The sequence below is a fragment of the Chrysochloris asiatica genome, unplaced genomic scaffold, assembly GCF_000296735.1.
Source record: "Chrysochloris asiatica unplaced genomic scaffold, ChrAsi1.0 scaffold00065, whole genome shotgun sequence".
Taxonomy (NCBI): domain Eukaryota; kingdom Metazoa; phylum Chordata; class Mammalia; order Afrosoricida; family Chrysochloridae; genus Chrysochloris; species Chrysochloris asiatica.
In genome coordinates, this window is record NW_006408583.1 from 8075873 (window position 1) to 8088140 (window position 12268).

Sequence of the window (12268 nt, forward strand, 5' to 3'; positions counted from 1 at the left end):
GTAAGGTGGAGGGTCAGAAAAAAAGAGGAAGACCCCAACGAGATGGATTAGCCAAGTGGCAGCATTGATAGACTCAAGCATGGCAACAGTAGTGAGGTTGGCCCAGTATCAGGCACTGTTTCTTTCTGCTGTGCATAAGGTTGCTATGGGTCGGTACCCACTCGATGACACCTAACAACAACAACAAATCTTGAAGTACAACGCTGTCTGTGATAGGATGATATCCACACGCCTACAAAGACTAATTAATACCATTTTTATTCAGACTGAAGCTGAAGATATAAAAATAAGTCCATGAGACCCAAAATATGACCTTGAATATATCCTACCTGAATTTAGAGGTCACCTCAAGAAGAAATTTGAACCAAAGACCAGAAGATCTGTGGGATGGCATCAAGAACATCATACAGGAAGAAAGCAAAATATTATTAAGAAAACAAGAAAGAAGGTAAAGACCAAAATGGATGTCAGAAGAGACTCTGAAACTTGTTCTCCAGCATAGAGATTCTAAAGCAAATGGAAGAAATGAGGAGCTAAAAGAGCTACACAGAAGATTTCAAAGGGCAGCTCGAGACGACAAAGTCAAGTATTATAATGAAATGTTTACATTTCATTATAATATAATTAAATTAATGAAAATAATATAATATAACTGGAGTTAGAAAAACAGATTTTGGAGTTAGAAAACCAACATTTCTCAAGCTGAAAGAACTGAAATCCAAACATCCACTTGCAATATTGAAAGAGTTCTATGGAAAACATTTGAATGATGCAAAAGCATCAAAAGAAGATGCAAGGAATAGAGTCATTGTATCAAAAAAAAAGTTTATGTTCAACCATTTAAAAAGGTAGCATGTGATCAAGAGTTAATGGTACTGAAGGAAGAAGTCCAAGGTGCACTGAAGTCATTGGCAAAGAATAATGATTCAGGAATTGATGAAACTGAAATCTTTCAACATACTGATGCAGCACTGGAGACACTCACTCATCTATGCCAAGAAATTTGGAAATTAGTTACCTGGCCAACTGATAGGATGAAATCCATGTATGTGCACATCCAAAGAGAGTGACCCAATGGAATGTGGAAATCATCAGACAGTATCATTACTATCACATGCAAGTAAAGTGTTGCTAAAGATAATTAAAAAATAGCTGCAACAGTACATTGCCAGGAAATTGCCAGAGGTTCAAGTTAGATTTAGATGAGGACATGGAAGTAGGACATACTGATGTCAGATGGATCTTGGTTGAAAACAAAGAATACTAGAAAGATGTTTACCTGAACTTTATTGACTATGCAATGGCTTTTGGCATTGTGGATGATAACTATCTATGGTTAACACTGCGAAGAATTCTAGAACACTTAATTGTGCTCATGAGGAGCCTGTAAATAGATTAAGAGGCAATCGTTCAAACAGAAAAAGGGGACACTGAATCATTTTAAATCAGGAAAGGTGTGCACCAGGGTTGTATTCTTTCACCACACTTCCTCACTCTGTATGCTGAGCAAATAATCTGAGAAGTTGGGTTCTGTGATGAAGAGCATGGCAGCAGGATTGGAAGAAGACTCCTTAGCAACCTGCAATATGTAGATGATACAACCTTGTTTGTTGAAAGTGAAGAGGACTTAAAATACTTACAGATGAAGATCAAAGACCCCAGTCTTCAATATGGGCTGTACCTCAATGTAAAGAAAACAAAAATCCTCACCACTAAGTAACATGATGGTAAGTGGAAAAAATACTGAAGCTGTCAAAGACTTTATTGTGCTTGAATCCACAATCGATGCCCACAGAAACAGCAGTCAAGAAATCAAACACCATATTACACTAGGCAAATCTGCTGTGCAAGCCCTCTTTAAAGTGTTGAAGAACAAAGATATCAGTGTGAGGACTAAGGTGCTCCTCACCCAAACCATGGTATTTTAAATAACCTCATACGCATGTAAATGTTGAATAAGGAAGACCATAGAAATATTGACACATTTGACTTAGGGTGTTGGAGAAGAATATTAAATTTCCATGGATTGCCAGAAGAACAGACAAATCTGTTTCGGAAGAAGTACAGCCAGAATGCTCCTTAGAAGTCAGGATGGGCCAGACTTTGTCTCTCATTCTTTGGACATACTATCAGGAGGAAACAGTTCCTGGAGAAGGACATCATGCTCAGCAAAGTGGAGAGTCCACGAAATAGAGGAAAACCCCAAAAAAGATGGATTGGCACAGTGGCAGCAGCAATGGACTCAAGCATAACAACAAATGTGAGGAAGGCGCACGGCCAGGCAGCATTGCATTCCTTCGTACCCGGGGTCACTATGCACTGGAACTGACTCCACTGACAACAACAGTTCTCCCATCTGTACCATAAGCATTAACAGTACCTTGTTCATAAGCTTGCTATCAAGATTCCATGAAATGCTCATGTACAGTTCTCAGTCCCCACATTTACGGTAAGTATACCTGTACTGTTCTGGTGTCAAGAGGCCAGGGCACAAAGTCTACTAGAGTTTCGCATAATCATTGCTCAAATGTTATTTCTGAAATCACCTGAGGTCAGAACTGACCAAAAGTCACTCTGTAAATGGAAATTACACTACTTCATAATTGAACGAGTCAATCTATGCTAATCTACTCATTCTCTGCTATATTCTACCAATTACATCAGACTACAATGAGGTCGGCAGGTAGGGACTGGGATGGAGTCTGTCCTCCTGTTGGGCAAAAAGCCTTTTCTGTAGGGAGCCATGTGGAGTTTATTCCTGTTATGCTTCAGAAGAAAGGTTATTCCTTGGGGTTGAAATCTGACTCATATCACTAAGTTAAATCACAAAGGAGGAACCTTAGGTTTTTCACACTTTCAGATTCATCTTCACTTTGAAGGAGGTGTGACTTTTAAGTTACTGTGGCCAAGCTAGGTCAGATGAGGACAACAAGTCCACAAGCCCAGAGGTTGCCCCATCTCTACAGTGTCTTACATTTGGTTGCGGAGAGCTGAGACTTATACTGCCCTCGGACCAGCCGGCAGGTGGACCCATCTCCATTGCAGACCCCACAGTTATCTTCCTTGATGGTGCTTCCCAGCTGGTGATCACAGCCAACAATCTAACAAGAAAGAGAGATGTGAATTCAACCGGGTGCCTCTCCATGGAAGCTTCCATTGTACGGCCAGTCACCACCAAATTATCCTCCCTTCTTCCCTGAGAAGGCACGAAACCGACTTCTCCTGAGGGAGACTGAGTTCAGTTTGGATTTGAGGCAAACTAAGGGTCGGAACTGACTCGACGGCACTTAGCAACAACAAGAGAGAAAACCATAATCTGGGTAAAGATGTTCCTGCACTTCAATTACACAAACAGAAAGGTGGGTGGAAGAGAGAAAGTGAAAGAGGGTAGAGAAGTGAGAAAGATCGGGAACTGTTTATTTTGTTATTCTTGGGAAGCATCAAGTCAATGTTCAACTCAGAGTAACCCAATATGAACAAGTAGCACTTGCTGCCTATAAGGTTTTCTAGGGTGTCATTTTTATGGGCACAGATTTCTAGGTCTTTTGTCCAGCAGAGCTGCTAGATGGGTTTGAATGGCCAACGTTTCAGTTAACAACCAAGTGCTTAACCATTGCATCACCAGGGCTCCTTGTTAACATGCTGTTTTTGTTGTTAAGTGCCTCCAAGTCGGTTCCGACTTACTATGGCATTGTATAGAGTTTTCAAGGAGTGATTGGTAGATTGGAACTGCCAACTTTGTGGTTAGCAGTCCAGTGCTTATCCTATAGTGTCACACCAGGTTACAGAACCTTAATTAAAAAAAAAAGAAAATTCCTACAGTTAGTAATTATGACTCACTCAAATCAGATAAAATGCAACGACGGAATTGCAGCAGATGACATTTAAGGCTTTTAAAAGCTAATGAATAATCTCCATGTTCTGAAGTGGTGGTGTGTAGCTGAGCCAGTCTGACTCATAGCTAGGGCGTCTGAGGCTGTTAATCTTTATGGGAACACGCAGGCTCATCTTTCTCCCACAAAGCAACTGATGAATTGGAACTGTTCACCTTGCGGTTAACAGCTCGGTTAACAGCCCACCTCATAATCCACTATGCGACTTGGGCTCTTTTGACAAACTGTAACCCTCAATAAATACTTGCTGAATGATAAAGAAACTGCTTCTCAAGCTAGTATTTCAAGAGGAAAAGTGAATCAGGTGTCAAACACAAGGCCAGTAGCTGCACATGTGGTGGGGCAGGCTGACCCAGAGGGCAGTGGGGTGACCAACACTGAGGGCCCTGCTATTTGACTGGCCCCTTCCTGAGCCAAAAACAGTACAAATGTCTCATTAATTATCAAAATAATCATGTAAGTTACTATCATTCCCATTTTATAGTTAAGGCTATGAGTCTTATCAAAGGTCACTCCGCTAGCGGAACTTTTAATACATTTAACTAAACTTATGCTTAGTTAGTCCAAGCCAAACTTAACATATAAAATATGTGAGCAAACTCATCTGAATCTTTGCGCTTGCCTTTCTAATGTAAGACTTAAAAAAGGAAACAAATCCCAACTGTCTCAGTCTGGGACACACTGTTAGATCCAGGTACTAAAAGACTTATTCTATTGCCAAACTACTTCAAATACTTTGACAACATAAAATGAGAATTGTATGAACATTTGAAAGGGTTTACGGTGTGGGGACGTAGGATCAGCACTGGACTGCGGACCACAAGGATGGCAATTTAAACCCATCAGCTGCTCCTTAGAAACCCCATATAGGGTTACTGTGAGTCAGAACCAACTCTACAGCACTTAACAATCTCTACCAAGCTCTCGCACTGCCTTCTGTCTCTCAAAACTCTGGTCATTAATGTGACCGTTCCTTGAGGCTTAATTTTCTTTTTTGCATCTCTAATCATTACAAATCAGGCTGCTAACCTCAGCGTCAGCAATTCAAAACAACCAGCTGTTCCCTGGGAGAAAAATGAGGTTTTCTGTTCCCATAAAGATTTACAGCCTCGGAAACTCTGTACAGGGTCACTGAGTCGGAACCGACTCCATGGCACATACAACCACAACAATCATTACAAACACATGTTTAAGCAAATGTTTAACAATACAATTAGTTAGAATTGTGTTAAATAAGTGTTCTATTTCAAATGTGTGTTTTTTTTTAATGAAAAACAAGCACTTTTTAAACTAGAGAACCCAGCACCAATTCTTTCACAGTTGGACATTTTTTGAAGAGCAAAGATGTCAGGAAATCATGGTCCTAGTGGGGAGTGCAGCCTGGTTGGTTAAACAACAGGTCCCCTTAATCTGTACAGAGGCAGCAGAGATGTGACTTCTGAATTCATCCACGCAGAGCCAAGCATGTGCTGGCTTACTAAGACTTCTTTGGTGTTCTTCTAAATAACTGCATGATGATTATCTTTTAAAGTCTTATCTGTAGATGAACCCACATGAGTTGATTCGTCTGCATTCACTCATAGATTCCAAATAAAATGTGAAATAGGAGTGTGCTGGTGGTGGTGGTAGTGTGCTGTGGAGTCGGTTCCGACTCATAGTGACCTTGCATAGGATTTCCGAGGCTGTAAATCTTTATAGGAGCAGAAAGCCTCATCTTTCTCCCATGGAACAGCTGGTAGTTTCAAATTGGTGACCTTAAGGTTAGCAGCCCGACTTGCAACCACTACGCTACCAGAGCTCCTTAAATTGGAGTGTCATTGTTGTTATGTGCCATCAAGTCAGTTCTGACCCATAGCGACCCTGCGTAGGATTTCCGAGGAGCTTCCAGTGAGCTTGAACTGCCATTCTTGTAGAATTACCTTATTTACAATAAGAGGTCTAATCATTCAGCCAACATTTAATGAGGACTTAGTGTGGTAGGGACTTGGGTTTAGGAGTGAATTTAAACATTTATGAGCACATCCCTCATGGAACTAGTGGTGGAAGCAGACACTCCTTAAATAATCACACAAAATAACTGTAAAATGATAATCCCAATAAATGCCAAGGGCACAGATATGAAACATGAAAAATGAGAAATGGTCTAATAGCCAGAGAAGGTTTTCCTGAAGAGGAGTCTTTGGGGATGAATATGAATGAGAAATCAGAATGAACTAGATAAAGGTGAGATGATGATACGGTGAGGTTTATGACATAATTCAGTCATGCATGTTGTTGATGTTAAGTGACGTTGAGTCGGTTTGGACTCATAGTGACCCTGTATAGGGTTTCTGAGGAATGGCTGGTGAGCTTGAACCACTGACCTTGTGGTTCAAACCAAATTAATGCACAGCACCATGCCAAGACTCCTCAGATATGCATAAATACTAGCTCATTAGAAAGTAAGCAAAAACCTTTGTCAGTGAGACTATTAACAACGAAATATCAGAAGACTAAGCTATCTGATTATATTAAAGGGTTGAATCCTTTGAGAAAGCAAGTCAGCCTTAACTTAGGCAGTATCAAAGAATCACAGACTCCACTGTTGTTGTATGTTGTTGTTGTTAAGTGCTGATGACTTGGTTCCAACTAATGGTGACTCTGTATAGGGTTTCCAAGGAGCAGCTGGTGAGTTTGAACCGCCGACCTTGCAAGTTACCCAGCTCTGTGAAAGGACAAGATGAGTGGTGGCCAGAAGATCTATACCCTCAGCTGTCTCAAGCCTAACCAGATTTACTCCTTAAGTTACAGGAATTTCAAGTCTCTAAAAGGATTTAAGTTTCTCTGAGAAATTTTAACAGACTCTGATATCTCTAACAGAGCCAAGGGAGATAATCATAAAACTTCTCTCTAATCTCTTAGATTTATTTTGGTTCCACAGTCATCTTAAGAAAAGAACAACCCAGCTTCATGGATCCAAAGTAACATTCATAGCGTAGTGGTTACGAATCAGGCTATGAACCTTAAGGCCAAAAGTTCAAAACCACCAACTGCTCCGCAGGAGAAAGATGAGACATTCTGCTCCCGTAAAGATTTACAGCCTCGGAAACCATGTACAGGGTCGCTATGGGTCGGAACCAACTCGAAGGCACTTAACAACAAACAACAACAAAGTAGAAGAGGACATATTTTAAGAGTAACTTGGCCAAAGCACCGACTTAGCACTTTCAGTGAAAGTTTACGGTTCCAGAAGACAAACTCAGTCAGTTCTAGCTGGACTCGATTTGAGTGTTTGAGACAAACATCTCTCTGACACAATAGTTTTTGCCTCTGTATCAATTCTTCTTTAATGTGTTAAAATATTCTAACTGAAGCATTTAAAACATGTGGACTACTTTGTCATTGACTGAAATGCTCTTACTTTGGCCCAAGTTTAAATGTTGTACAGTTATACCAGGTAAATAATTGCTTGCATATCTCAATTCTTGATCTTAAATACCTACCAGATTAATTAAAAAATAGTAAATCTGTTCCTTTAAGATTTATCATTAATAACACAGAGGGGAAAAATAGGAATATATAGACAGATTTAATTTGTAGTTATAACTCCAGATCCCACTATGTCTTTACACATGCTATTATTTTTGCTTGGGAATTTTATTATTTTTTTTAAGTGCCATCAAGTTGATTCCAACACATAGCAACCCTATATAGGGTTTCCAAAGAATAACTGGTGGGTTTCCACTGCCAACCTCATGGTTATCAGTCCAGTGCTTATCCCATAGCACTACATCTGCTTGGGAGGCTCTTCCCTAATTCTTTTCTTTTGAGAAAGTCATATTCACCCTTCAAGACCCAAAGTAAGTTCTGCTTTAAAAAACAAACAAAACCCCCAGCCTTTTAAAAATTCCAGACACAATTGCTTTATTACCATCATGATTCTTTAGTCTTTTGTTCACACCTGCATGCGGCTGGGAGCTCAACATCCACCTCCTGGATTCGTCTCAGTTGTGAGGTGGTAATATACACAGTTAAAAAAATACATTTTCCATTGACCATGTGACCCATTTGTAATTGTTATTGTTGTTGTTAAGTGCCGTCGATCCCAACCCATAGCGACCCTGTGTAGGGTTTCCGAAGAGCAGCTGGTGAGCTTGAATCACCAACCTTGCAGTTCAAACGGCTTTGCAGTCTGACGCAAAAAGGAGTGTTGTGTGGGACTTCTGAGATGGTTATTTCAAAGAAGCTGCTTTCTCTCAAGAAAGTCCCCTGCTTCCTTTTGTCCTCACATGATTAAGCTACCATTACCTAAGGCTGATTTTATAGATAATCAACTCACGTTCTGTAATATGCCTTGTTTTTGTTGTTAAGTGTGGTCGAGTTGGTTCCGACTCCTAGCGACCCTGTATAGGGTCTCCAAGGAGCAGTTTGGTGAGTTTGAACCACTGACCTTATGATTCAAACCAACCTTGCTCCCCAGTGCTTTATCCCACACCTCCACATCAGTACTCTGTAATATGCCTTGTTGTTGTGGTTGTTGTTGTCAGGTGCCATCGAGTCGGAACCGACTCATAGCGACCCCATGCACAGCAGAACGAAACAATGTCCTATCCTGGGCCAACCTCACTACCGCTGCCATACTTGAGTCCATCGATGCTGCCACCTAGCCATTCCATCTCGTTGGGGGTCTTCCTCTTTTTCTCTGACCCTCCAACTTACCACGCATGATATCCTTCTCCAGCAACTGTTCACTTCTGACAATATGTCCAAAGTATGAGAGATGAAGTTTAGCCATCTTGGCCTCAAAGGAGCAATCTGGTTGCACTTCTTCCAAAACAGATCTATTGGTTCTTTTGGCAGTCCACAGCACTTTCAGTATTCTCCTCCAACACCACAACTCAAAGGCATCAATTCTATAATCTTCCTTATTCACTGTCCAGCTTTCGCATCCATATGAAGTTATTGAAAATACCATGGCTTGGGTCAGGCGTAATATGCCTTATGGAGAGTTTAATCGAGTGATGTGCCTGTTTCTGCACTAGATCATGGGCTATTTGATTTTCCATGTTTTATTCATCTTTTATCTCTGCTGTTTAGTGCAGTGCTTGACATATGAGATGTGCAGTACATATTGTTGAATCAAGGAAACATGTAACACCAAATACAATTGTTTGCTAATCATTCAAATGTAGTTTATAGAACAATACAGTTTTTGTGACGCCCATGTATATAAAGGAGCTGTGGTGTGGTGCTGCAGTATAATGTACTGGACCTCAAGGTTGACAGTTCAAACCCACCAGCAGCTCCTCAGAAACCCTACAGAGGGTCGCTATGAGTTGGAAACTACTTGAATGCACTTAAGCACAATGTATATAAAATGTGCATCTATGTATGTGTTTATCTGTATGTACAGAAGGCCATAGAAGAAGTGATGCATTTGAGCTTTGGTGTTGAGCTTTTGGTTTCAATAATATTGAAAGTATTATGGGTTGCCAAAAGAGTAAACAGATTTCTGTTGGAAGAAGTGTAGCCAGAGTGCTCGTTGGAGGTCAGGATGGCCAAACTTCATCTCTCATACTTTGGACATGTTGTCAGGATATCATGTTTGGTAGGGTGGAGGGTCAGAGAAAAAAAGGAAGACCCCAGCAAGATGGACTGACAAAGTGGTGGCATCAATGGCATCAAGCATGACAACAATTGTGAGGTTGGCCTAGGACCGGGCAGTGTTTCATTCTGTTGTGCACAGGGTCACTATGAGTCAGTACCAACTCAGTGGCATCTAACAATAACAACAACAGCAACAGAAAAATAGCTATACCCAAATGAGAACTAGAGGGCAAATCTACACCTTTGTGAACAAGAATTACTGAAAGGGGTAGGATTTTAGGCCACTATTTCCCAGGTGTACTCACATGCATTATTAGTGAAATATCATGCTCAGGTTATGGAGTTCCCAGACTCACTGGCTCAGGATGAAACACTAAAGTGAGACAACGACCACTTATTTGTAACTACTGGCAACTGTTTGGTATTTTACCATTAAGGATGGAAACAAATGGAATATTTTGGCTTCTAGTTTGCAGTGGCCTAGGCTTTTTCTCATTCAAAATGACTGGACAGTGTTGCTGGTTTTACAAAACTCTCATCTCGAGGGACATAAATCGTGAGTTGCTCCATGAACAATTTACAAATAGAACAACAGGACACTTGAGATTTCCAAAGATGAATTCTTTTTTAATGTTTAACCACCATTAGAGAGTATCAACTTTTGACTTCTGTATCTTGAATGTTTGTTTTTTTGTGCTCTCTCTTATGCACACATTAATTTGACTGCACATAGGCATGAAACACTTTTCCTTAGTTTTGAGTAGAACACACACACTGAACACTGTTAATTTTTTATTCTCCTTCTTCAGGATTATTTAAAGAAAGAGGGAGCCACCATCACCCCCCTCATCCCAATCCCCAATCTAGGATGATAGTATCCAATTTAAGTTGACTCATAGACTTGGTACACTGTATAGATTCTAGGCCTCAGGCCTACAGTATGTGCTGATAGGGGTTTCTTCCTTCACTTTAAACAGCTGACAGTAAGTGAACAGGCAGAACATAAGATTGGAATTCTCTAGACACTGAAATATGTATAATAATATGTCTTCGCTAGGAATCACAGGAGAAAGAGAGTGCTGAGCTATTAATTTAGAAACTATAAATAAACACAACACATAAACAGATGCCATGCAGCAGATTAATAAGATTAGAGGGGTTCACACTGGCCACATTTCAAATGGTTTCCCACAAGGACCACGACTTCTAGCATCAAATACTGAGCCTATGATGTCAAGCTTTCTAGATCCAACACCATGAGGTCAGAAACTTTTTAAGCCCTTTGTTTTCAGCACTAGGAAAGACAAATAGAGAAAACAAAACTCTGCAAATCTGATCGCAGCCAATCTTGATTATAATTATTTAATTCAGAGAACTTTAGGGACACAGTTAAGCTCTTCATACATGATATCAAATTTTCAATTTCTCTTAAGTAAGCAGGAGAGGTAGTATATCTCCAACTTCAACCTCCAAAGATTTTTTTGTAGTTAGGTGCCATTGAGTTGGTATCCACTCATAGCGAGCCTATGCACAGCAGAACGAAACACTGCCTGATCCTGGGCCAACCTCATAACTGTTGTCACGCTTGAGCCCATTGATGCTGCCACTTTGCCAATCCATCTCCAGAGATTTAGATACTGCTTAATTTATTTATGCTTAACCAATGTGTGAAGCAGCCCTGGTGGTTCAATCATTAAAGAACTCAGCTGTAAAACAAAAGGTCAAAGTTCAAACTCAACATCTGCTTCAGAGGAGAAGGATGGGTCATTCTGCTTCCATGAAGATTTACAGCCTTGAAAACCCTTCAGGGTTACAGCTATAGGGTCAGAATCAACTCAATGGTGGTAGGTTTGCCTTTTGGTTTGGTTGACCTATTTGTCAGATGATCTGGAAAACATTTTAGACAAATGAGAAAATAGAAAAGAGCAAGAAAGCAAAGATAAAACTGAACACTGTGCACAATGGGAGGTCCTGTCTCCTACATTTGCTAGCTAGCAGCTGCATACCTGGATTCAAGCCTCTGAGAAAAGGGGGAAACACAGGCAGTTACAGGGGTCATGGTATCTACTGGATTTTTTCAATAATGTATAGGATGGTATGCTCCTTGTAGTAGACACTTAAGTAAATATTTGTGTGATGAAAAACTGACTGAGGAGAACCACAATTTTTCAAAGTTCCCAAACGCTCACATGTTTCCTGTGAGTCTTCAAAAAGACAATACCATATAAACAATGTCCCAAGCACATGTGAGCAAATAAATGCAAGGAGTTTCAAAGAGCTCATTTTTAAATCTTTGATGAAGACTAGTGGTCAGGGGACATTTGGTAAAAGCACAATTTTTTTTTTTAAACTTTTTTTTTCTTTTAGTGAATTAAATGAAGTTTTAAAGAGAAGATCATTGTATTTACATTCAATGAATCCTCCACTTTGTTCCATCTCAATGACTGCTGCCCCCTCCATGCAACAACCATTATCCTCCTTCCTTCCAGCGCTTCGGATTTCCATTCCATCCTCTTTACATTCCTTCTCAACTTTGCCCTTAGGTAAGTGTTGCCCTTTTGATTTTGAATGATTGAGGATTCCACGGTGAAGGTACCTTGCTAGGGTTGTTGTTCCCCTTATATACTTATCTTTTGCACAAGGCACAAGGATGAGTTCTGTTCTAGACCTGAAGGGTGGTCGAGGGCCATAGTCTCAGGTTACTCCAGTCTCACTCTGATCATTAAGCCTAATCTTCGATAAAAATAAATTTAAGAGGCCAAAAGAATCATACAGGTATAGAACACTGA

General features: G+C 40.3%; 1 protein-coding gene across 1 annotated transcript in view; it reads right to left on the reverse strand.

Moving 5' to 3' along the window:
* LOC102837087 (ADAMTS-like protein 1-like) overlaps positions 1 to 12268 on the reverse strand; it is a 262124-nt gene that overhangs the window by 78717 nt on the left and 171139 nt on the right. The window contains exon 5 of the mRNA XM_006864474.1: positions 2975 to 3101. Within this exon, the coding sequence (XP_006864536.1) occupies positions 2975 to 3101 (127 nt within the window). The remainder of the gene's footprint in view (positions 1 to 2974; positions 3102 to 12268) is intronic.